This window comes from Oncorhynchus nerka, linkage group LG3, assembly GCF_034236695.1.
Source record: "Oncorhynchus nerka isolate Pitt River linkage group LG3, Oner_Uvic_2.0, whole genome shotgun sequence".
Taxonomy (NCBI): domain Eukaryota; kingdom Metazoa; phylum Chordata; class Actinopteri; order Salmoniformes; family Salmonidae; genus Oncorhynchus; species Oncorhynchus nerka.
This window is the reverse complement of record NC_088398.1, coordinates 38464272-38488738: the sequence shown is the minus strand read 5'-3', so window position 1 is coordinate 38488738 and position 24467 is coordinate 38464272. Positions and strand designations below refer to the sequence as shown.

The 24467-nt window shown below is 43.2% G+C and overlaps 1 protein-coding gene across 5 annotated transcripts in view; it reads left to right on the top strand.

The window, feature by feature from the left end:
• The window catches only part of LOC115107642 (collagen alpha-3(VI) chain-like), a 110168-nt gene extending 89998 nt beyond the window's left edge, over positions 1–20170 (top strand). For 2 of the 5 annotated variants that reach the window (XM_029631118.2, XM_065011662.1), the window contains 21 exons: positions 970–1005; positions 1661–1723; positions 2061–2123; positions 4137–4199; positions 4596–4658; positions 6840–6890; positions 7162–7197; positions 7552–7614; positions 7872–7934; positions 11709–11741; positions 11865–11901; positions 12125–12630; positions 12915–13023; positions 13355–14056; positions 14305–14413; positions 14549–14601; positions 14785–15051; positions 15475–15558; positions 18896–18952; positions 19381–19497; positions 19794–20170. In XM_029631118.2, coding sequence (XP_029486978.2) covers positions 970–1005; positions 1661–1723; positions 2061–2123; positions 4137–4199; positions 4596–4658; positions 6840–6890; positions 7162–7197; positions 7552–7614; positions 7872–7934; positions 11709–11741; positions 11865–11901; positions 12125–12630; positions 12915–13023; positions 13355–14056; positions 14305–14413; positions 14549–14601; positions 14785–15051; positions 15475–15558; positions 18896–18952; positions 19381–19497; positions 19794–19834 — 2616 coding nt within the window. In that variant the 3' untranslated portion in view covers positions 19835–20170. The remainder of the gene's footprint in view (positions 1–969; positions 1006–1660; positions 1724–2060; positions 2124–4136; positions 4200–4595; positions 4659–6839; positions 6891–7161; positions 7198–7551; positions 7615–7871; positions 7935–11708; positions 11742–11864; positions 11902–12124; positions 12631–12914; positions 13024–13354; positions 14057–14304; positions 14414–14548; positions 14602–14784; positions 15052–15474; positions 15559–18895; positions 18953–19380; positions 19498–19793) is intronic. The other 3 variants (XM_029631127.2, XM_065011660.1, XM_029631135.2) reach the window with 3 other exon arrangements.
• Positions 20171–24467: the final 4297 nt, after the last annotated feature.

The window sequence follows — 24467 nt, the reverse complement described above, 5'->3', positions numbered from 1 at the left end:
TCATGGATGCCATGGTTGCCCTTACTTTAAAACTGTAATCTGGAGACAGGTGTTTTATACAACAGCCTTCTACGTGTTCTGTTTTTGACTCACTCCGCATATTTTCAATCAAACGCCTGAATTTTCTCCATCTCTTTAGCTTCCACCTGGCATTCCACTGATTTCAAAACTCGGTTATCCAGAAAGTGGAGAGCCTTAGCAAAATTTGTGCAGTTCTTTGTGATATCTTTCAAAAAAGCTGCTATAAAAATGATTACCTACACATACTAAGCAGCTCATATTACAGACAAAAGCGTGCTACATGGCAGACCAATCCGAACTCATCTCTTGGCATATCCAGCCCAGCCATAGCCAAAAATAATAAAACCGGCTCATTTCACCTGCCGTACTGTGTGATTTGATGTTCGGTGTTTCTTTCAAATAATAAAAAAAAAGAAACAGTTTCACCATATTAAACTAGAGTTCAGTTCACAGAACAGGGTTGGCCTTAAAACGAGTTACAGAATGAATCACTAATCACATTAAATAAATAATCATCTTCAAAATGACTTTGTCAAAGCAACAAAATAACTAGGGCTTTACAGTGATGGTGAAACTGGAGAGATTTTGTGATTAAGTGGGTTAAAATCTTCCTAGAAGTGACACGGGGTTGACGGAGGGAAATGTCAAAATGCTGAATTTGGCACTTTAGCAAGCCTTTATCAAAAATGGGATATATTGAATAATAAATTGGATATATAAATTGGACATATTTTATAATAAATTGGATATATTGAATAATCCATGAGATCTAAATGAAAGGGCACTTCATTTAATATAACAGGCTTTTAAAATTAAAATGTTCTATTTAAAATGTCAAAATGCACTCATTTTGTGGAACTACCCAGTATACTTACCACCACATTATGAGGTAACTCAGTAATAACAGTGGCTGTTTAATTTGTTTCTTTCCTGTTTGGATTATACTAGGGTTCTGATGGTAGAAGAGGCCCACCCGGACAAGCTGTAAGTGAACCCTGAACCTGACCACTTGATGCGTTGCTTAAGAAAGCCTAATGTTTGTTAACCAAGCTACATTACTGTATCTGCCATCAGGCAAACCAGCACCCTCAATCCCCATTACCCGTTGCTATCTGCATATCTACGACACTTCACATGCACTCGTCAGACTTATGACCACACTACATACACCCACACTGTATACGTACTGTACATACTAGCACGTGTGTAGAATTTGCAGTAGCATATATGTAGCATATAGCATAATAACATTACCCACACTTAGCAAACTTAACATCAACAAACATCCATTTCTTTTGATGATCAAACTTAGCATATCAGGCTAGCAGCTGTCCTTACTTACATTGGGCTGACTTTCCTTAGTGTTAGCTACTCAATTATCTACAATAAACCCACTTCATCTAATTTCAACAAACTGATCATGTTTACTGAGGTCCACTCTCTGTGGGGTCATAGGAAAGCGGATGTTTCTGGTTTTCAGGGATACAGTATTTTCAACGGAATTTCTGTTTCCCCTGAAAAACGGAAGTGAGGACCCCGTTTTTTAGGCTTTTTATGCCTGCTAAAAAGATGGTTACCTGAGGTCTAATCATACACTGAACTTAATTGAGACGAGACATGGGTTTCTCTTATGTTATAGGGAGACCCTGGCAAACCCGGAGGTGATGGTGTGCAGGGAGAGCCAGGTATCGGAGGATCCAGGGTAAGTGCATCCGTCCACTCTGTGTGTTTTTTTGTTGTTGATAGGACATTGTGTAGCTTATGCTGTGCATGTATATCCTCCCATGCTAGATTTCATCAATTACTTTCATCACACTTTTATTGGTATCAGTCATTATGTGGGCTTTCATAGTAGCCATGTCTATACTGGAGCTAGGTGGCTGAACTAAGTCCAACAGGCAATTGTCCTTCAGATTCAAATCACACTCACTTTGTAACCAAACACAATTTTTTATCCACCAAATCCATTGATCACTTTGATTCAACAGGAGAACAGTTTCTGATTTAGATGCGTGTGTGTGATGCTTTGTCCTATTTAGGGCCAAGCTGGACCAATTGGTGCACCTGGTACCAGAGGTGAAGACGGGAACCCTGGACCAAGGGTAAGGAAACTACCAGAGCCATTTTGAATATGACACACCTCTGATATTGGCATGTCAGGTTCTGCAGTATGTTAAGACTTTAGTCTCTACTGTGTATCAAAACATAACGCTTCTAAAAAGAATGGTGCCGAAAACGTTGGTTCTAATTCATGTAGATTGTATATATATCTACCCATTCATCTTTGACCTAATTGTTTCAAAATGTCCTCCCAAGTGGAGCAGCAGTCTAAGGCACTGCATCGCAGTACTTGAGGCGTCACTACAGACCCAGGTTCGATCCCGGGCTGTGTCGCAGCCGGCAGCGACCGGGAGACCCATGATGCGGCACACAATTGGACCAGCGGCGTCCGGGTTAGGGGAGGGTTTAGCCGGCTGGGATGTCCTTGTCCCATCGTGCTCTAGCGACTCATGTGTGTACAGTGTTTCCTATGACACATCGGTGCGGGTTAAGCGAGCAGTGTGTCAAGAAGCAGTGCGGCTTGGCAAGGTCGTGTTTTGGAGAACACATGGCTCTCGACCTTCGCCTCTTCCGAGTCCGTACGGGAGTCGCAGCGATGGAACAAGACTGAAACTACCAATTGTTTGCGCATGTATAAAACAATGTATTCAGATCCTTTACTCAGTACTTTGTTGAAGCACCTTTGGCAGCGATTACAGCCTGAAGTCTTCTTGGGTATGACGCTACAAGCTTTGCACACCTGTATTTGTCGAGTTTCTCTCATTCTTCTCTGCAGATCCTCTCAAGCTCTGTCAGGTTGGATGGGGAGCGTTACTGCACAGCTATTTTCAGGTCTCTCCAGAGATGTTAGATCAGGTTCAAATCCAGGCTTTGGCTGGGCCCGTAAAGGACAGAGACTTTTCCTGAAGCCGCTCCTGCATTGTCTTGGCTGTGTGTTTAGGGTCATTGTCCTGTTGACAACCTTCGTCCAAGTCTGAGCAGGTTTTCATCAAGGATCTTTCTATACTTTGCTCCGTGCATCTTTGCCTCAATCCTAACTAGTCTCCCAGTTCATGCCACTAAAAATCATCCCCCACAGCAGGATGCTGCCACCACCATGCTTCACTGTAGGGATGGTGCCAGGTTTCCTCCAGACGTGACACTAGGCATTCAGGCCAAAGAGTTCAATATTGGTTTAATCAGAACAGAGAATCTTGTTCCTCATGGTCTGAGAGTCTTTAGGTGCATTTTGGCACTCCAAGTGGTCTGTCATGTGCCTTTTACTAAGGAGTGGCTTACATCTGGCCACTCTACCATGAAGGCCTGATTGGTGGAGTGCTGCAGAGATGGTTGTCCTTCTGGAAGTTTCTCCCATCTCCACAAATTAACTCTAGAGCTCTGTCAGTGACCATCGGGTTCTTGGTCTTGGTGGTTTCAAACTTCTTCCATTTAAGAATGATGGAAGGCCACTGTGTTCTTGGAGACCTTCAATGCTACATACATTTTTTGGTTCCCTTACCCAGATATGTGACTCAACACAATCTTGTCTTTGAGCTATATGGACAATTCCTTCAACCTCATAGCTTTGCTTTTGCTCTGGCATGCACTGTCAACTGTGAGACCTTATATAGACAGATGTGTGCCTTTCCAAATCATGTCTATTCAATTGAATTTAACACAGGTGGACTCCAATCAAGTTGTATAAACATCTCAAGGATGGTCAATGGAAACAGGATGCACCTGAGCTCAATTTCGAGTCTCGTAGCGAAGGGTCTGAATATGTGATATTTCATTTTTTATTTTTATTTAATACATTTGCTAAAATGTCTGAAAACCTCTTTTCACTTTGTCAATATGGGGTTTTGTGTGTAGATCGTTGAGAAGTTTTTTCCATTCAACTTTAGAATAACGCTGTAACATAACAAATTGTGGAAAAAGTCAAAGGGCTTGAATACTTTTTGAGGGCACTGTACGACAAAAGGCATTGTTTCAGCATCGATGTAACTTCTTAGATGACTGTGTCATGGGTGTCAATGGTGATAAGATTTCTCTGATTTTTAAATGTTTTATTCCAGGGCCCAGGAGGAGCCCAGGGACCCCCCGGAAACAATGGCAGGAGAGGACCTCTCGGTCGCAAGGTACTGAACTTAACTGATCATCATTGGCATGGCTCTAGTCTAGCTAATGCTTCAGTCATCCCAGGCCTTGTTTAGGTTACAGTATAATCACATTGGCCTAAGCCTCCCACTCTCCTGTTACTGGACACACATACACAGCCTATTAGAGTCAACATAGAATGCTAACTAACAAAACATCCAGGCCCGTGTGTCACATCTATTTCAAATAAAAGGGGTGAATGCATGTAAATCTAGATGAAATCTCTGCACAACTCAGAAGGAATGTGCTCTCTCTCTCTCTCTTTCTCTGCCTCTCTCTTCCCTCTCTCCTCTCTCTTTCTTTTTATATCTCTCCCTGTGTACCATCTCTACTATCTTTCTCTCTCTCTGGCTGTATCTCTGTATCTTTCGTTATAGGGTGAGCCAGGAGAGCCCGGACCCAAAGGCATCGTGGGACCTCTGGGACCTCGTGGTGAACCTGTAAGTCAATACATCACATCCTGTCAGCTCAACACAACTGGAACCTAGGGAAGGTTAACCAACTGACTATTAATCAGATTGTAGATTACATGAGATCAACATACATTGAGATTGATACAATAAAAATGCACAAGTGTAATAAATCATATTGATGTTATTGCAGTTGGAATTATCTTCTTACACTTCTTATCCTATGAAATTGATACATTTATGAGATTACTTGTTTCATTTGTAGCCCTATGGAATGGTGTTCATATGAATTTAGGCTTAGAGCAGTGTGACACTTTGATTTCCTCCAAATTCTCTACCTTTCTCCTGAAGTGTGCACTTGCACTCTCCCAACCATAGATTTAAGCATTGGATTGGCGTAAGCAATAAGCATTGACAGGAGGGAGTTTCCACCAATGGCAAAGGGATAGTTCCCCCAAATTCCAAATGTACAGTACTTTCTGAAAGTACTCAGACCCTTTGACTTTTCCCAAATTTTGTTACGATACAGCCTTATTCTGAAATGGATTACATTAGATGTTTTCCTCTTCAATCTACACACAATACCCCATAATGGCAAAGCAAAAACAGGTCTTTAGACATTTTTGCCAATGTAATAAAAACAAAAACTGAAATATCACATTTACATAAGTATTCAGACACTTTACTCAGTACTTTGTTGAAGCAGCTTTGGCAGCGGTTACAGCGTCGAGTCTTGGGTATGATACTACAAGGTTGGCACACCTGTATTTGGCGACTTTCATTCTTCTCTGCAGATCCTCTCAAGCTCTGTCAGGTTGGATGCGGAAAACCACTGCACAGCTATTTTCAGGTCTCTCCAGAGATGTTAGATTGGGTTGAAGTCCGGGCTCTGGCTGGGCCACTAAAGGACATTCAGAGACTGGTGCCGAAGCCACCTCATGGCTGGGTTTTTGCTCTGACATGCACTGTCAACTGTGGGACCGTATATAGACAGGTGTATGGCCTTCCAAATCATGTCCAATCAATTGAATTTACCACAGGAGGACTCCAATCAAGATGTAGAAACATCTCAAGGATGATCAATGGAAACAGGGTGCACCTGAGCTAAATTTCGAGTCTCATAGCAAAGGGTCTGAAAACTTATGTAAAAAAGGCATTTCTGTTTTTTATAAATTTGCTTAAAATCTTTTTTCGCTTTGTCATTATGGTGTATTGTGTGTAGATTGATGAGGAAATATTTGTATTTAAACCATTTTAGAATAAGGCTGTGATGTAACAAAATGTGGAAAAAGTCAAGGGCTCTGAATGCTTTCTGAATGCACTGTATATAACGGTTTTCTTACCCTATAAGCAGGTAAGACAGAAATCCATACTTTGGTTTCTTTTACCAGGCCAGATCAATGTTAAATCCATATGAGGATGTGTGTAAGTACACACTTCAGGAGACAGGTAGAGAATCTGGACTCAACCTGAGATGTGCTCCAGGCTCCTAGGCCTCCTGATGGTAATCTGGATTTCACAGTCATGGCCAGTTCAAGGAGCAGCAGGATTTATGTCTCTGAGCTCCTCTCACTCCTCAGAACCTAATACCAAACATTCTATCTCATTTCATTGGCTTCTTACGTGATCTGTCCCCATTCTGTGAGTTAGTCCCTGGTACAAGTACAGGGCTCTCCAACCCTGTTCCTGGAGCATTACCCTCCTGTAGGTTTTCTATCCAACCCTAGTTGTAACTAACCTGATTCACCTTATCAACCAGCTAATTATTAGAATCAGGTATGGCAGATTAGGGTTGGAGAGCCCTGTATTTGTACATACTATCCTTGTACTCTAATGATCAGTTTAGATAAGTGCATATAGTTTTCTCCTCAACCATTACCTCAGGCTGTATATTAAGACCTGGGTTTAAAAAGTATTTGAAACTTGCAAATACTTTGAGTGTTTTCTTGTGCCTGCCTGGAGTGCCATATGGGCAGGGTAGGCACTTTTGGGACCATTTCATTACTTATGTTGCCCCAGGCAGGCTCAATCAAGCACAGTGAAAGTACTTGATGATTTTGAATACTATTTGAACCCAGGTCAGCTGCACTTACAGCGACATTGTTCGGTGTTAGTTTAACTCACATGATACTTTTAACTATAAGATTGGGTCAGTAGACAATACTGTGCCATCTGTCAAATTGCAGTAAGCACAGTATCCTCTTCTTACAGGGCGAAGATGGTCGAGATGGATTTGGAATCGCAGGGCCCAAAGGAAGAAAGGTAAATAATCAAACCTTTGACAAAATGCGATTTGCAACTGTTTGTACTGTACGCACAATATATTCATCTGTTCAGTCCAAGCTGTCCAATCTGCACCAAAATAATTCATGTAATCATGTTGTGTGTAATGTTGTCTGGAGCAGCCTACTACTTTTAAATATCCAACAAAATCAATCAGTCAATCAATCAATGTTCTATGTTATAATGAGCTTGCATGATATCTGAAATTGCCTTGTATGCTCAAATGAACAGACAAGTGTCTTCCTTACAGGGTGATGAGGGCTTCCCAGGATTCCCAGGACCAAAGGTAATGTCAAGGACATAATCACTGTCACATTTCATTCAGTTAAACTCAAGAATTGTTCAAATTAAGAATAGAGCTCCTTTTCACTCAAATAATCTCAGGTTGTAATATGACCTGTAATATGGGCTCTCTTGAATTAGTCACTTTTGACACAAGGGTTGTGTTCACTAGGGCACACCGTAGCAAAATGTTTTGCACTGGAAAATTATAACGATCATTTCCTATTAGACAGGTTCACATGGTACCTTCCCGTTTTGAGCCATTTACTTCAGTTTCTTGCCAAATTAACATGACCAAGGTTTCTGTCTTATTGTTCCCTGTGATGGTTCCCACACTGATGTTTCTGTCACCATACAGGGAGCGGCAGGTGATGGAGGAACCAATGGCGGACCAGGACCCATAGGAAACCGTGGCCAGAGGGTGAATGTTTTAGCTGGGGTGGGAGACTGGGATAAGGAGTGCTGTGTGCTCTGGGAGTTTCTTAACTGCCATTATAACTAAAACAACCACTGATATGTGTTTGTTTCACCTACCTTAGTTGACTGCACAGACTGTAAGTTGCTCTGGATATCAGGGTAGAGTGTAGAGTATGGATAAATTATGTGTATGTTTGGAATGTCATCATACACAATGATGTTTTAAATCTAACTTTTTATGCTGTTGTATTGCTCTTCTAGGGTGTTTCAGGAGAAATTGGTACTCCAGGACAGAAGGGAGAGGTTGGATACCCGGGACCTTATGTAAGCACTGATTTAACTGTACATCATGGATCCCTTTCAAGTACCCAGATTAATCCTGGTCCTGGACTGAAAAGCACGTTCAATCGACATTCTCCATTTAGAATGATTTTTAGTCCAATACTAGGCTTAATCTGGGTCCAGGAAACCAGCCCCATGTGTTTACAACCCGGAGAGACCCTTTATAAACGCATTCTCTCCTTTGCTCTGTACAATAGTCCATAACTGCATACAGATTAATTCATAGTAATGACTAATAGTCTAAGACTAGTTAATAGTTAAAAAAATATATTAAAAAATTTACATAAGTATTACGACCCTTTACTCAGTACTTTGTTGAATCCCCTTTGGCAGTGATTACAGCCTTGAGTCTTCTTTGGGTATGATGCTACAAGCTTGGCAAACCTGTATTTGGGGAGTTTCTCCCATTCTTCTCTGCAGATCCTTTCAAGCTCTGTCAGGTTGGATGGGGAGCATCGCTGCACAATTATTTTCAGGTCTCTTCATAGATGTCCGATGGTGTTCAAGTCTGGGATCTGACTGGGCCACTCAAGGACATTCAGAGACTTCTCAAAATCTAATCAAATCCAATTGTATTTGTCACATGCGCCGAATACAACAGATGTAGACCTTAAAGTGAAATGCTTACTTACAAGCCCTTAACCAACAATGCAGTTTTAAGAAAAGTGTTAAGAAAGTATTTACTAAAATAAACTGAAGCAATGTGCGATGACACAGGTTAGTCGAGCTAATTGAGGTAATATGTACATGTAGGTAGAGGTAAAGTGACTATGCATATATAATAAACAGAGAGTAGCAACAGCGTAAAAATGGAGTCATTGCAAATAGTCTGGGTAGCCATTTGGTTAGCTGTTCAGGAGTCTTATGGCTTGGGGGTAGAAGCTGTTAAGAAGCCTTTTGGACCTATACTTGGCGCTCCGGTAACGCTTGCCGTGCGGTAGCAGAGAGAACAGTCTATGACTACTGTGGCTGGAGTATTTGGCATTTTTATGGCCTTCCTCTGACACCGCCTGGTATAGAGGTCCTGGATGGCAGGAAGCTTGACCCCAGTTGCCATACCAGGCGGGGATGCAACCAGTCAGGATGCTCTTGATTGTGCAGCTGTAGAACTTTTGAGGATATAGGGACCCATTCCAAATCTTTTCAGTCTCCTGAGGAGAAATAGGCATTGTCGTGCCCTCTTTGCGACTGTCTTGGTGTGTTTGAACCATGACAATTTGTTGGTGATGTGGACACCTAGGAACTTGAAGCTCTCAACCTGCTCCACTGCAGCCCTGTCGATGAGAATGGGGGGCATGCTCGGCCCACCTTTTCTTGTAGTCCACGATCATCTCCTTTGTCTTGATCACATTGAGGGAGAGGTTGCCCCTATAGCCCGTCTTATCGTTGTCGGTGATCAAGCCTACCACTGTTGTGTCGTCGGCAAACTTGATGATGGTGTTGAAGTCGTGCTTGGCCATGCAGTCATGGGTGAACAGGAAGTACAGGAGGGGACTGAGCACGCACCCCTGGGGGGCTCCCGTGTTGAGGATCAGAGTGAGATGTGTTGTTATCTACCCTTACCACCTAGGGCCGGCCCATCAGGAAGCTCGGGACTCATTTGCAGAGGGAGGTGTTTAGTCCCAAGGTCCTTAGTTTAGTGATGAGCTTTGAGGGCACTATGGTGTTGAAAGCTGAGCTGTAGTCAACGAATAGCATTCTCACGTAGGTGTTCTTATTATCCAGGAAGGAAAGGGCAGTGTTGAGTGCAATATAGAATGTGTTATCTATGGATCTGTTGGGTCGGTATGCAAATTGGAGTGGGTCTATGGTTTCGGGGATAATGGTGTTTATGTGAGCCATGACCAGCCATTCAAAGCACTTCATGACTACAGATGTGAGTGATACCGGTCGGTAGTCATTTAGGCAGGTTACCTTGGTGTTCTTGGGCACAGGGACTATGGTGGTCTGCTTGAAAACATGTTGGTATTACAGACTCAGGAACAGGTTAAAAATATCAGTGAATACACTTTCCAGTTGGTCAGCGCATGCTCGGAGTACACTTCCTGGTAATCAGTCTGGCCCTCCGGGCTTGTGAATGTTGACCTGTTTAAAGGTCTTACGCACATCAGCTATGGAGGGTGTGATCACACAGTCGTCTGAAACACCTGGTGCTTTCATGTATGCTTCAGTGTTGCTTGCCTTGAAGCGCGCACAGAAGTCATTTAGCTCGTCTGGTAGGCTCGTGTCACTGGGCAGCTCATGGCTGTGCTTCCCTTTGTAGTCAGTAATAATACGTATCCCTGCCACCTCTGACGAGTATCGGAGCCGGTGCAGTAGGATTCAATCTTAGTCCTGTATTGACACTTTGCTTGTTTGATGGTTCGTCGGAGAGCATAGCGGGATTTCTTATAAGCATCCGGGTTAGAATCCCGCTCCTTGAAAGCTGCAGCTCTCAATGTTGGCTAATAGGACTGATGGTAGAGGCGGGTTACCCAAAGCCACTCCTGTGTTAGGTGCTCTTGTCTGTGCGCTTAGGGTTGTTGTCCTGTTGGAAGGTGAACCTTCACCACAGTTTGAGGTCCTGAGTGCTCTGGAGCAGGTTTTCATCAAGGATCTCTCTGTACTTTGCTCCATTCATCTTTCCCTCGATCCTGACTAGTCTCCCAGTCCCTGCCTCTGAAAAACAACCCCACAGCATGATGCTGCCACCACCATGCTTCACCATAGGGATGGTGCCAGGTTTCCTCCAGACGTGACGCTTGGCATTCAGGCCAAAGTGTTCAATCTTGGTTTCATCAGACCAGAGAATCTTGTTTTTCATGTTCTGAGAATCCTTTAGATGTCAAGCGGGCTGTCATGTGCCTTTTTACTGAGGAGTGGCTTCCGTCTGGCCACTCTACCATAAAGTTATGATTGGTGGAGAGCTGCAGAGATTGTTGTCCTTCTGGAAGGTTCTCCCATCTCCACAGAGGAACTCCAGAGCTCTGTCAGAGAGACCATCGGGTACTTAGTCACCTCTCTGACCAAAACCCTTCTCCCTCGATTGCTCAATTTGGCCGGGAGGCCAGCTCTAGGAAGAGTCTTGGTGGTTATAAACTTCTTCCATTTAAGAATGATGGAGGCCACTGTGTTCTTGGGGTCCTTCATTGCTGTAGAAAAGTTTTGTTACCCTTCTCCAGATCTGTGCCTCATACACAGTCCTGTCTCGGAGGTGTGGGACCTTATATGGACAGGTGTGTGCATTTCCAAATCATGTTTCAATCAATTTAATTTACCACAGGTGGACTCCAATCAAGTTGTAGAAATATCTCAAGGATGATCAATGGAAACAGGATGCACCTGAGCTCAATTTGAAGTCTCATAGCATAGGGTCTGAATACTTATGTAAATAAAGTATTTCTGTTTTTAATACATTTGCAAGAATTTCTGAAAACCTGTTTTTGCTTTGTCATTATGGGGTATTTTGTTTAGATTGATGAGTTTTTTTCTTTCTTCATTTAATCCATTTTAGAATAAGGCTGTAATGTAACAAATGTGGAAAAGGGGAAGCAGTCTGAATACTTTCTGAATGCACTGTACAGCATGTCACATTGTAAAATTATAGAATATGTATTGTTTATAACGTCAACACAATCCGTTCATTGTTTATGTAATTGACACAAATAATGGTGTTGTTATCTAGAGTGGTGTCAGTCCTGAGAGTGTGTCCTGTTGCTTTGTTTCCTTCCAGCTGTGTCCGTCTGTTGTTCAACTCTGCTGTTTGTCTTCCCACAGGGCCAGAAAGGACCGAGAGGACCTGGCGTTGTGGTGGGAGTCCATTTATCAGACAGAAAATATTTTGTATAGGAAATTTGACCAAAAAAAGTTTACATGTGTGGAATATGTATAATTGTCTTAACATCAGTTTTAAATGGTTCCTTTTCTCTTCAGCAATGTGACTTGGTGAAGAAAATCAGAGACAACTGTCGTAAGTAAAAAACTGCTTACACTGATTAGTATGTAATATACCTTATTTAACTGATTCATTGGTGCCGAAAAGGGATGCCAGGACCCCCCATCCTTAATGTCGTGTAAACCCACCTTAGATGCACACTGCATAACCCACCTCCCTCTCCTGCTCTGGCACTCATATACTTGACATAGGAGTATTAATGCCCCAAAACCTGTTTTCTTTTTCGTTTTATTCTTAGCTTGCTGCTATGGTCAGCAGGAGTGCCCACTCTACCCTACCGAGCTGGCCTTCGCACTGGACACCTCCGAAAACGTGGGTAGGCCTGCCTTCAACAACATGCGTGACACCGTGCTCCGCCTGGTTGGCAACATCACCATTGCCGAGAGCAACTGCCCCCGCGGCGCCCGAGTGGCCCTCACCCTCTACAACAATGAAGTGACCACCGAAATCCGCTTTGCAGACGGGCTGAAGCGGCGTGCACTGGTGCAGCATGTGGAGGGCCTCCAGGCATTACAGACGCGCAAACAGCGTAGCCTGGAGACGGCCATGAACTTCCTGGCGCAGAACACCTTCAAGAGGGTGCGCAGCGGCTTCCTCATGAGGAAGGTGGCCATCTTCTTTGTTAATGGGCCAGTGAAGGATCAGCGGGCGGTAAGCGCAGCCGCCCTACGCCTCTATGACTCCGGCATCGCCTCAGTGTTCCTGACCAATAAAGAGGATGGCCAGCTCACCAGAGCTCTGAAGGTAACGTAAAGCGGGTTTAAGGAGCAGACAAGAGGCAGAAAAATAGGCTCTGTCACCAAAACACAGAGCATGTTTATAATTTTGGCTCTAATGTCTGCACCAGCATACTGTAGAATGAGGCAATGTATTCTGCATGCAATGTGGTAGTATAGATATTGAAATGTAGTTATTGTTCTGATACCTGAAAGTAGTATACAACACTTAAACATGAATTTACAGAGATGTCTTGTCAGCTGACCTGAACATGTTTTTTTACATGTTGTTACCTCCTCTCTTTGTGTCAGATGAACAGCACTGGGTCAGCACTGGGTCAGGTGATTGTGCTGCCCAATCCCGGAAGTGCACAGTACATCTCAGCTATCCAAAAGGTCATGAACTGCCACATCTGCCTGGGTAAGAGCTTTTCTCATATCCTTAGAGACTAACTTCACACAAATTCTGCAATTAACTTTTATTTGAATTTCTATGCAACAACCAATAAGTACATTGTGCATTCTTGTGTTCTAAATTTTTTTATGGAACACTATTTATTTTTAATGGTGTTACGGATTTTCCCACACTTTCCTTCTGATCATAGTAGTTCTATTGTAAGCTAATTGGATGCACATTGCCTGCCATTGACAGTTGCAGAAAAATAGCTTTCTAAACAAATCCAGTGGGACATAATGAAAACCATAACAAGCCAAAATGCCTGACCCCATTTATGTGTTCCTTTGTTCTCCAGACTCCTGCGCCCCAGACCAAATGTGTGACTATGCCCCCCCTCAGCAGTCAAGAGACAGGAGGGCCTCCACCACTGATGTGGACATTGACATGGCCTTTGTCATGGATAGCTCCGAGACCACCTACCCCACCGTCTTCACTGAGATGAAACGCTACGTTGCACACATCGTAGAGCAGCTGGAAGTCTCGTCGGACCCCGTGGCATCCATCCACCACGCCCGCGTGGCTGTAATCCAGCATGCTCCCTACGAGTTCCTGCGCAACAGCAGCGGCTCACCCATCCTTGTGGATGTGGGCCTGACTGACCACCGCTCGGCCCAGGACATCCGCAACTTCCTACTTGAGAAGACGCCCCAACTGGAGGGTGGGCGGGCGCTGGCAGTGGCCATCGAGCACACGGTGGAGCAGGTGTTTGAGAAAGCACCCCACCAGCGAGACCTCAAGGTTCTGATGTTGTTTGTGACAGGCCCTGTGGAGCAGGATGAGGAGCGGCTGGTTGCTGTGGCCACCGAGGCCAAGTGTAAGGGCTATTTCTTGGTCATCCTGGGTGTGGGCGAGAAGCTGGGTGCTGGGGACACCCGCGTGCTGACGCGCATGGCCAGCGAGCCGTCCGACGTCTTCTTCAAGAGGCTGACCAGCACCACGCACTTCTACGACATGCACATTCAGAACTTTGGCCGACTGCTGCCCAAGTATCTCAGCAGTGAGTGCATTATTTTACACTGTTGCTGTCTATTGAGTATCTGTTTGATTTATGTTAATCTTGTATACACTGAAAACAGGTTTTTCATAGACAAAGCAAATTCAATACTAAGATTGAAATCACATTCTTGTGGACATATTGATTGTCGTTCTGGTTTTAATTGTGGAAACCACTTAGAAACCTTTAATGGCCTTTTTGTCAGTTTTATACTGTATGTGAATATTGTCCTTTTCCTCCTGTGTCTGCAGTTGAGAACGTTTTCTACATGTCCCCTGAAGTCTCCAAAAACTGTCACTGGTACCAGAGTGACCAGTCATTCCCCAAGTTCCCCTTCCCCAAGTCACACCACAGCCAAGAGTGAGTATTCAGATCATGTTTATCACGTGTATAGTTACTAAATTGTTTGTCATGTTTGTCATGTAAATCGCTATATAGATATCTTTATCTATTGGTAGAATCCTATATAACGTGTCAATAATCCACTATGCGTAGGAAACATCAAAAACACGAAAACCACCAGGCAGTCCATCCAAGAAAGCACAACGGTACATTAAATAAAAATAAAATTGTAGGGTTTACCACCAGTTCAATAAATCAACACCAGTCATGCTTTGTCTCCCGTGGTGGTTCAAAGACTGATCATTTGTGAACGTGTATGTTTTTATCTGTGTATGTTATGTGTGTGTGTGTGTTCTATGTCTGCGTGCGTCAATACGTTTTATCCCTAGACCAAGACTCAGACGAGTTGCACGTAGCCAACGTCACTTCCAGCAGCCTGACCCTGCGCTGGGCCAGCCCGGACCCCAAGTACATGGCCTACTTTAAGGTGGTGGTGACGCGCCTGCGTGACAACACACTGGTGTTGAGGAGAAATGTGACGGGCACGGAGCTCACTGTTGGCGGCCTGGAGAGCGCCCAGACCTACCACGCCGTGGTGACCATGCACGCCGCCCAGGGCCACGTTGCGGCCACCCACAAAGGCATTATTACCACCAGTAAGTCCATGATACACACCACAGCGATTGTCTGGTCTGCTTAGGTTTTCCCCGTTTTTCCCCTGCAATGGTAATGTCAACCTGAAAATCTATGTTAATGACAGTTTTGCCTGAGCAATTGATAGAAATGTGTATACTGTACAGTAGGCCTATTTCGGCATAATAAAATATCTAAAGTATTGTTATTGTGATAATTAAATTGGTATTGTGTTTCATGTTGTGGAACATCCAAGCACTGATAAAGGTGGTTTTCCTGTTTCGGAAAACCATCTTTCTTTCTTTCATATATTTTATTGGAATGATTTTCTTTTGTGCAAGGCAAAACAAAACATGCCACCTGGTGGCAGACTAGCCACACAACATCCATAAATATCTGTATAACTGAATCCACTGACCATTATTATGTAATATCTGATTGGACAGAAGCAGCAGCAGAGCATAAGGTCACTGCCCCCATGGAGGTGACAGGTATCATGGCCACTACACCACTGGACAAACCAGAGATTGGTGAGTGACACCTGTCCCTGTGTATGTGTGTGTGCGTGTGTTTTTTTGTGGTTTTACTATCCTTGTAGGGACCGAAGTCCTCACAAGGATAGTAAAACATGGAAAATCCAGACAAGTGGGGACATTTCGCTGGTCCCCACAAGGAAAAAAGGCTATTTTAGGCTTATGGGTTAGGTTTAGGGTTAGAATTAGGGTTAGGGTTTAGGGATTAGGTTTAGGATTAGGGGTTTGGTGCTAGGGTTTAGGGAAAATCAATTGTTTTGTCCCCACAAGGACAGTAGAACAAACGTGTGTGTATATGTGCGTGCGTGTGCGTGTGCAAGGGGTGGCGAGGGTTGGCATGATTTCAAACCATGTTTTCTTCAAACAATTAGCAGATTTATTAGGCATTGAGGCTAATTTGAATTGGCCCACTAGGAACTTTCCATTTGAACTCAAAAAGAGCCAGCTTTTACTTTTGAGAAACCGCCCCTTGGCTTGCTTGGTTCAGAGATTGCCTTTCATTCTAGCTAATGGTCTCTAATGGGATTCATTGTGTTTGCGTTTGCATTGGCAGCATTGTTGTTACTCCAATAAATCCAACAGAATGGTTCAGAATCACTCTTCAACAAACAAAAGCTTTTCACACATAATGCACAATGATTTTCAAGTTAAAAGCCCACTAGTAAATCATTTATTCAAAAAAAAAAAAACATGGGTGTAAATATCACAGAGAGGTCCTTTAATTAAAAAAGGTGCCTTTTTAATCTATATTCAGAAGGGGCCGACTGGCCATCATGCTAAATGGGCTGGTCAGTTTTTTTGCCCAGTTGGCCCATCTAACTTTTTAGCACAAAATGCTCCTCATCTGGTTAATAATGGGGGCCTCAAGGAACAATAAATCTGGTCACAGTCCGCCCTTGCTAGAAGAAACCAACCCTACCATTACACTTGTTTACACTGGGATCAGTTGTTGCACTGGGATCGGAACGCAATCATGGTTACACTAAGACACTGTGTAGTCATGATCGCTAGCAGTAGCCACAGCAGACATTTTGGAATGGCACGTCGCATTGAACAAGAAAGGAGCTGATTGGCTGACACTGCCATTCCAAAATGGCTGCCGTGGCTACTGCTAGACAGCATGAGGACGAAAAGGGCAGTTTTCTGTAAAAAAAAATAAACGAGCAGTATTTCTGCCCCAGATAGTAAGTTATGCTGCCAAAAATATGGGGCATGGAGAAAATTATTACTTAATAAACAACTGAACTGTTCACTGAAATACAATCTCTTAACTATTATTATAGCTCCTGTAGCTTTTACAGTGAGAGAGAGAAAAAGTATTTGTGGAAAAAAACTCCATTGATGAAGATTTATTGCTCACATGTTGAGCCTTGGAGTGAGGCCACTGCACACTCTCCCTTATGGTAGAGAGCGTACGGTGGGAATAGCTAAGAGATTAGTTAATCTCCTGAACCAGCGAATCAGGGAGTTTTTGAGGGGGGCTGCCTCTGAGATTCAGATAACTCTGAGAACTCACAAACACAACTACTATAGTTTTCATAGTGACAAATGATTTTTTAAATCATATACAGTTGAGGTCAGAAGTTTACATACGCCTAAACCAAATAGATTTAAACTCAGTTTTTCACAATTCCTGCATTTAATCCGAGTAAAAAATCCCTTTTACGTCAGTTCAGATCACCACTTTATTTTATAATAGTAGGGAATGATTTATTTCAGCTTATATATATTTCATCAAATTCCCAGTGGGTCAGAAGTTTACATACTTTGGTCAAACGTTTCAGGTAGCCTTCCACAAGCTTTCCACAAAAACTTGGGTGAATATTGGCCCATTCCTCCTGAAAGAGCTGGTGTAACTGTGTCAGGTTTGTAGGCCTCCTTGCTCGCACATGTTTTTTTTTCAGTTCTGCCCACAAATTTTCTATAGGATTGAGGTCAGGCCATTGTGATGGCCACTCCAATACCTTGACTTTGTTGTCCTTAAGCCATTTTGCCACAACTTTGGAAGTATGCTTGGGGTCATTGTCCATCTGGAAGACCCATTTGCGACCAAGCTTTAACTTCCCGACTAATGTCTTGAGATATTGTTTCAAGATTTCCACATAATTTTCCTACCTCATGATGCCATCTATTTTGTGAAGTGCACCAGTTCCTCCTGCAGCAAAGCACCCCCACAACATGATGCTGCCACCCCCGTGCTTCACGGTTGGGATGGTGTTCTTTGGCTTGCAAGCCTACCCCTTTTTCCTCCAAACATAACAACGGTCATTATGGCAAAACAGTTACATTTTTGTTTCATCAAACCAGAGGACATTTCTCCAATTAAGTACGATCTTTGTCCCCATGTGTGGTTGAAAACCGTAGTCTGGCTTTTTTTGTGTCGGTTTTGGAGCAGTGGCTTAATCCTTGCTGAGCGGCGTTTCAGGTTATGTCGATATAGGACTCGTTTTACTGTGGATATAGGAACTTTTGTACCTGTTTCCTCCAGCATCTTCACAAGGTCCTTTGCTATTGTTCTGGGATTGATTTGCACTTTTCGCACCAAAGTACGTTCATCTCTAGGAGACAGAACACGTCTCCTTCCTGAGCGGTATGACGGCTGCTTGGTCCCACGGTGTTTATACTTGCGTACTATTGTTTGTACAGATGAACGTGATACCTTCAGGCATTTGGAAATTGCTCCCAAGGATGAACCAGACATGTGGAGGTCTACAATGTTTTTCTGAGGTCTTGGCTGATTTCTTTTGATTTTCCCATGATGTCAAGCAAAGAGGCACTGAGTTTGAAGTTAGGCCTGGAAATACATCCACAGGTACACCTCCAATTGACTCAAATTATGTCAATTAGCCTATCAGAAGGTTCTAAAGCCATGGCATAATTTTCTGGAATTTTCCAAGCTGTTTAAAGGCACAGTCAACTTAGTATATTACACTTATGAACCACTGGAATTGTGATACAGTGAATTATAAGTGAAATAATCTGTCTGTAAACAATTGTTGTAAAAATTACTTGTGTAATGCACAAAGTAGATGTCCCAAACGACTTGCAAAAACGATAGTTTGTTAACAAGAAATTTGTGGAGTGGTTGAAAAACGAGTTTCAATGACTCCAACCTAAGTGTATGTAAACTTCCGACTTCAACTGTATATTTTCATGATATACTTACAGTATACTTACAGTATATGTACATATTATATTTACTATTACATCACAGTATAAAAACAGCTCTATGACGGCGCATACAATTAAAGTGTTAAGGATGTTGTAGATCCGTTTGTAAAAGGTTGTTGCTTGAGTTTAGAAACTCTCCCCCCCCCCCCCCCCTGTTTGACAGCAGAGCCTCAGCAACAAGTGGAGCAGCAGCCCGAGACGGAGATCCTTCCAGCTATTGGTAAATTCCCCTATTGGTAACACATTCTATGAAGTGCAGTATACAGCATTATACAGGGCAGTGCACAGACCTTTTGGGGAGCATGTGCTCAAACCAAAAAAAGGACCCCCCACACACACACAAAAAAGGTATTTATATAGCAATATAGCTGTTTCGTTGTTACCCATCTGCTTTTAGTCAGATACGTTTATTAGGACTTAACTAAGCATGGCAGGTTGCCAACAGTGGAACATAAATGGTTTTGCTTCCATGTGGGTGAGTAAACAGAGGATAATGTACAGTAGTATACACCTTATCAGAGGTGGATGTTCCATCTGTCAATCCATTGTCTAAAATAACATTTATCAGGGACAGACAATATTGCAAATATTCTGTATGTGTAAATAAATGCTCATTGGAGTTTTCCTTCAATCTTGTCCTGAGGGCAGCTCCGCCTCGAGGGCAGAAGGCCTGGGATTGGTTGGATGAAAGCCGTGCAAACAGCGGGCGGCGCTCACAGCGACGAGTGAGAATAAAAGGAAAGAGAAGAAAAGGCTCCCTAGGTGGTAGGTTGGTGGTATAAAGGGGGCGTAACAAAGTTACTTTGTATATGATTTGCCATATACAAAGTTGCTCTTTGGAATCTTACCATAACCCCTAACCTTCACCAATAACATGTATTTTCGAAACTTAACCCAACCCCTAACCAATTGGGATTACTTGTCACATTTCACGCCTAACCTTAACCAAACACATGTTTTTCTGCCGTTGAGGCAGACCTGCCCTCAGAACAAGATAAATTAAATGTTATTGTTTTTGTTTAAAAATCATGTCTGTCTTCTTTCCTGCTTTTCACTGACAGCACCTGTCAACCAAGGAGTCATTGCCGCAATAAAAACGTAGGAGGACATTGATTCATTGTCAACATATACCTCTACTGTGGAGATTCTGAGGAAAATCAACAAAAATGACCAAAGAGATGCTATACCAAAGGAGAGGTGGCTGCACTGGATTCCACAAACAGGATTTGATCAAAATGAGTATTGAAGTAGTCTATATTACAAAAAGAAAGAAAGCAAATCATTTTGCTGCATGATTTTTCCTACTGGTGCTACATAGTGTTTTTTGTGTTTTTTTTTCTCTGGTTGAGTTGCGGAGAACATCCAGTGTTTGTAATGTAACATTTCTGGAACAGTTACAGAATATGTTTTTCATTAAAAAGTTAAACTCGTCATTTCATTAAGTAATGTGTATGAATATCTTGGGACACAGATTTATCAATAAATCCTTATTTACATATGCACATGCACATACACTCACAAGTCCACAGTGACTTTGAAAGAGTCATCATACGTTTTGTATTACGTCACTATATCCCCCAATACAGACATTCACTCACCATGCTGATGTATACACAAGTCCAAGCTGGCAGTGTGTATATAATGACAGTTAAACCAGTTTCTCAGCAAGGAAAGGAATTCATCATGTAATGTAAATTCACTTCTAGAACCACTGCCTCAAACACACATGTTCCAGTTTTTTGAATATGGAATGTACTTATCAAGCTGTTAGTGCTTTTTTGTTGTCTTGTTTTACTTAACTTTGTGTTTCATCTGGGAACGGGGGGAAATAAACATTTATTAGTCTTTCTAATAAACTTGAGCAGTGGATTTCTTATTTTTGGTACATGACTCAGTTTGAGAGCAAAGCTCTTTAACAGTACTGACTGGTCCCTGGAGACTGTGAAATGTTAGACTGACCAAAAAAGAGAGAGGCCAAAAGGACAAAAAACGAAGACCGAACAGAGTGAAAGATCCTGTGTGTGTGTGTGTGTGTGTGTGTGTGCGTGCGTGCGTGTGCGATACTGACGCAACATAGGATCGTTATCCTCATGAGAGGAGTGGGAAAAGGCCAAACAAAGCACTTACCGTCAAACAGAAGTCATTTGAGGCAAGGGATTGATTACCTAACCACCATAGAAATCCAGATGATATACTCTAGGTGAAATAGACCTAGTAGGCACCATTTAAGTATTAGGTTCCACTGTTGAAGATGTAATTGTCATGGTATGATTGGCTTAACATTGTGCTCATTAAGTTGCTGCACTCATCTAAGTTGACAGGTTAATTGTGACAAGTGAAAGTATTTATCTGTGGTCTATCATGAATTGTTTATCACAACATCAACCTGTCTATTTAAGGCTGGTACAGTAGACCATACTTTATACTTCTGAGGCTTAAATGGATGAGAGACACTGAGCCTTGCCTGTCCCAGGCAGAGATAATGCTGGCCAAATAGTTTACAGGTGAACCTCTGTAAATGAGAATGTGTTCTCAGTCAACTTACCTGGCAAAATAAGGGTTAAATAAAAATCTTTGTAACACTAAGACTGCACTTTCATGCTGGCTGCAATGAAATTCCAGCCCGTGTAGAAACGGGTCAAGTCCAAGGAGCTCAAACTGTTCTGGGGACTGTGAAGGAGGAAATGTGATTTATGGGTTTGGGCTTAGTAGTGTTAGAGAAGGGGTCCAGTGACCCCCGAACTCAGCACAGTAACTCCAGATGCTCTACCTTTGCAGTTGTTTTGATGGCCAAGATAGGACTGCTCCCTTCACAAAAATGTTCCTTAAAAACGCAAAAAAAATGAAGCCCTGTCACAAATGAGACATTTAGATCAGAGAATGAGGGGAAAGGCATTCAACTCCCTAACCTCTTTTTAATGTTGATCACTATGGTAACTCAACAAGCAACAGTGTCACAACATTTTGACTGAACTTTCCGTGAATCTCTTTGAAAGTATTTATCAAAAGATTATTGGAAAGGGGAAGTCATTTTTCTGATTGGACCTTTCAAAACTGCCCATGTTTTATATTAAAAAAATGTGTCTTTAGACTAAGTACGTTATCAAATAGTAGAATTATAGTACTGTAATTGTAATACTTATACATGTAATCTGGATAAGCTTATAAATATGTAATAGTGTACACTTTCTGAGTAAGCCCTGTTGGCCGTGTGGGACTTATTGTACAGTACTTCAAGGAAAATTACCTCATGGCTGTGATCTATTTGCTGATGAGGGAGTGTTGAGATATCCCATGCTAAGTGTTCAGAGGCTTACTTGTCACAGAGCACTTAATAAAATACATGCTTGGTGACTTTATGTAACCATTCGCTTAGCATGTATTCACTAGTGAAAAGGTCTCCACTCAAATTAGCTGTTGGCAATTAGAAGTGAGACATGGGGTGTACTCACTAGGGACCAAAAGGAATCAAACGGGCTGAAACCGGGAGAGACTAATGTGAATTTGTCTGTTTGCAAAACATTTTGTTACAGTGTGCACTAATGAATACACTCATGGCATTCCCACCAAGTCTTTAGATTGCGCTGCTGGAGCTGTTTAAATGAGGAGTGTGGTGTACCATTATTTTATTCTTCAGAATGTTCAGGTTAGTTTTGTAAAACAAAACAAAAACTGTTAAACTGTTCTCAACAGCTGTGTGTTGCTTGCGTAAGTCTAATGGCATGGAATTAAACACACACACAAACCATTATGCACTCTGGCACATACAGACATACTGGATACAAGCCTCATTCTGTTTTCCAGTTGGGTTTTGCTCACGCAAGCTTTTCGTGCTTGCTCTGCAATCTCTTTGTTTGTAAAAGCATCCCCATCCCGAATAACCCATTTAGTGTCCACTGTTTGCATTGATCAATAGTTTAAGCTGTGATAAATAACCAACATGTGTTCCAAGTGTCGCCTCTTATCGCTCATCCAAGAGAGGCTAACACAGCTTGACAAACACAGTGCAGTTATGTGAACTTGATAAGCAGCGTGTGGATTTCACAGTGACAGATGCATTGTTTTGTGTTGTTTTCCCCAACATATTTCCCTGTGCTGCCACAGCTGAGCCCAAGCTAGCTAGCTCTTCCATGGTTCTCCAAGTGGTGTGGTTTGTCCTGAGAGAAGAACTCTGGCAGTGCAAACTGCTAAGTTGTCAGCCGTCCATGTAGAACAGAAACGAGGGTCATGCCAGACTGGCACCAACCGTGTCAGAGTTTCTGTGGGGCATGAGGAGTGACTAGGTGTTGTACTGCTGTGCATTCAGCGTGGGCCAAAGATTACGTCCCTCTCCTTGTCACTATGCCACCACTGTCTACCGAATTAACTCCTTTCACTAAAAACATCCACCCTCAGCGCTATTAACTTCACTTTATCATGGTCGTGGTTTCCAGTTGACAATTGTTTATCATGGTAAGCAGCATTGTAGAAACTTCAAACTCAACGGTACGACTTGATTAGGGTAGTGTCAACAACGCAGCTAGCCTACCCCAGCAGTACTCTATCATTTTAATCATTTTAGTCAATTAGATTCTTGCTACGTAAGCTTAACTTTCTGAACATTCGAGACGTGTAGTCCACTTGTCATTCCAATCTCCTCTGCATTAGCGTAGCCTCTTCTCTAGCCTGTCAACTATGTGTCTGTCTATCCCTGTTCTCTCCTCTCTGCACAGACCATACAAACGCTCCACACCGCATGGCCGCAGCCACCCTAATCTGGTGGTCCCAGCGCGCACGACCCACGTGGAGTTCCAGGTCTCCGGTAGCCTCTGGAACTGCCGATCTGCGGCCAACAAGGCAGAGTTCATCTCAGCCTATGCCTCCCTCCAGTCCCTCGACTTCTTGGCTCTGACGGAAACATGGATCACCACAGACAACACCGCTACTCCTACTGCTCTCTCTTCGTCCGCCCACGTGCTCTCGCACACCCCGAGAGCTTCTGGTCAGCGGGGTGGTGGCACCGGGATCCTCATCTCTCCCAAGTGGTCATTCTCTCTTTCTCCCCTTACCCATCTGTCTATCGCCTCCTTTGAATTCCATGCTGTCACAGTTACCAGCCCTTTCAAGCTTAACATCCTTATCATTTATCGCCCTCCAGGTTCCCTCGGAGAGTTCATCAATGAGCTTGATGCCTTGATAAGCTCCTTTCCTGAGGACGGCTCACCTCTCACAGTTCTGGGCGACTTTAACCTCCCCACGTCTACCTTTGACTCATTCCTCTCTGCCTCCTTCTTTCCACTCCTCTCCTCTTTTGACCTCACCCTCTCACCTTCCCCCCTACTCACAAGGCAGGCAATACGCTCGACCTCATCTTTACTAGATGCTGTTCCTCCACTAACCTCATTGCAACTCCCCTCCAAGTCTCCGACCACTACCTTGTATCCTTTTCCCTCTCGCTCTCATCCAACACTTCCCACACTGCCCCTACTCGGATGGTATCGCGCCGTCCCAACCTTCGCTCTCTCTCCCCCCGCTACTCTCTCCTCTTCCATCCTATCATCTCTTCCCTCTGCTCAAACCTTCTCCAACCTATCTCCTGATTCTGCCTCCTCAACCCTCCTCTCCTCCCTTTCTGCATCCTTTGACTCTCTATGTCCCCTATCCTCCAGGCCGGCTCGGTCCTCCCCTCCCGCTCCGTGGCTCGACGACTCATTGCGAGCTCACAGAACAGGGCTCCGGGCAGCCGAGCGGAAATG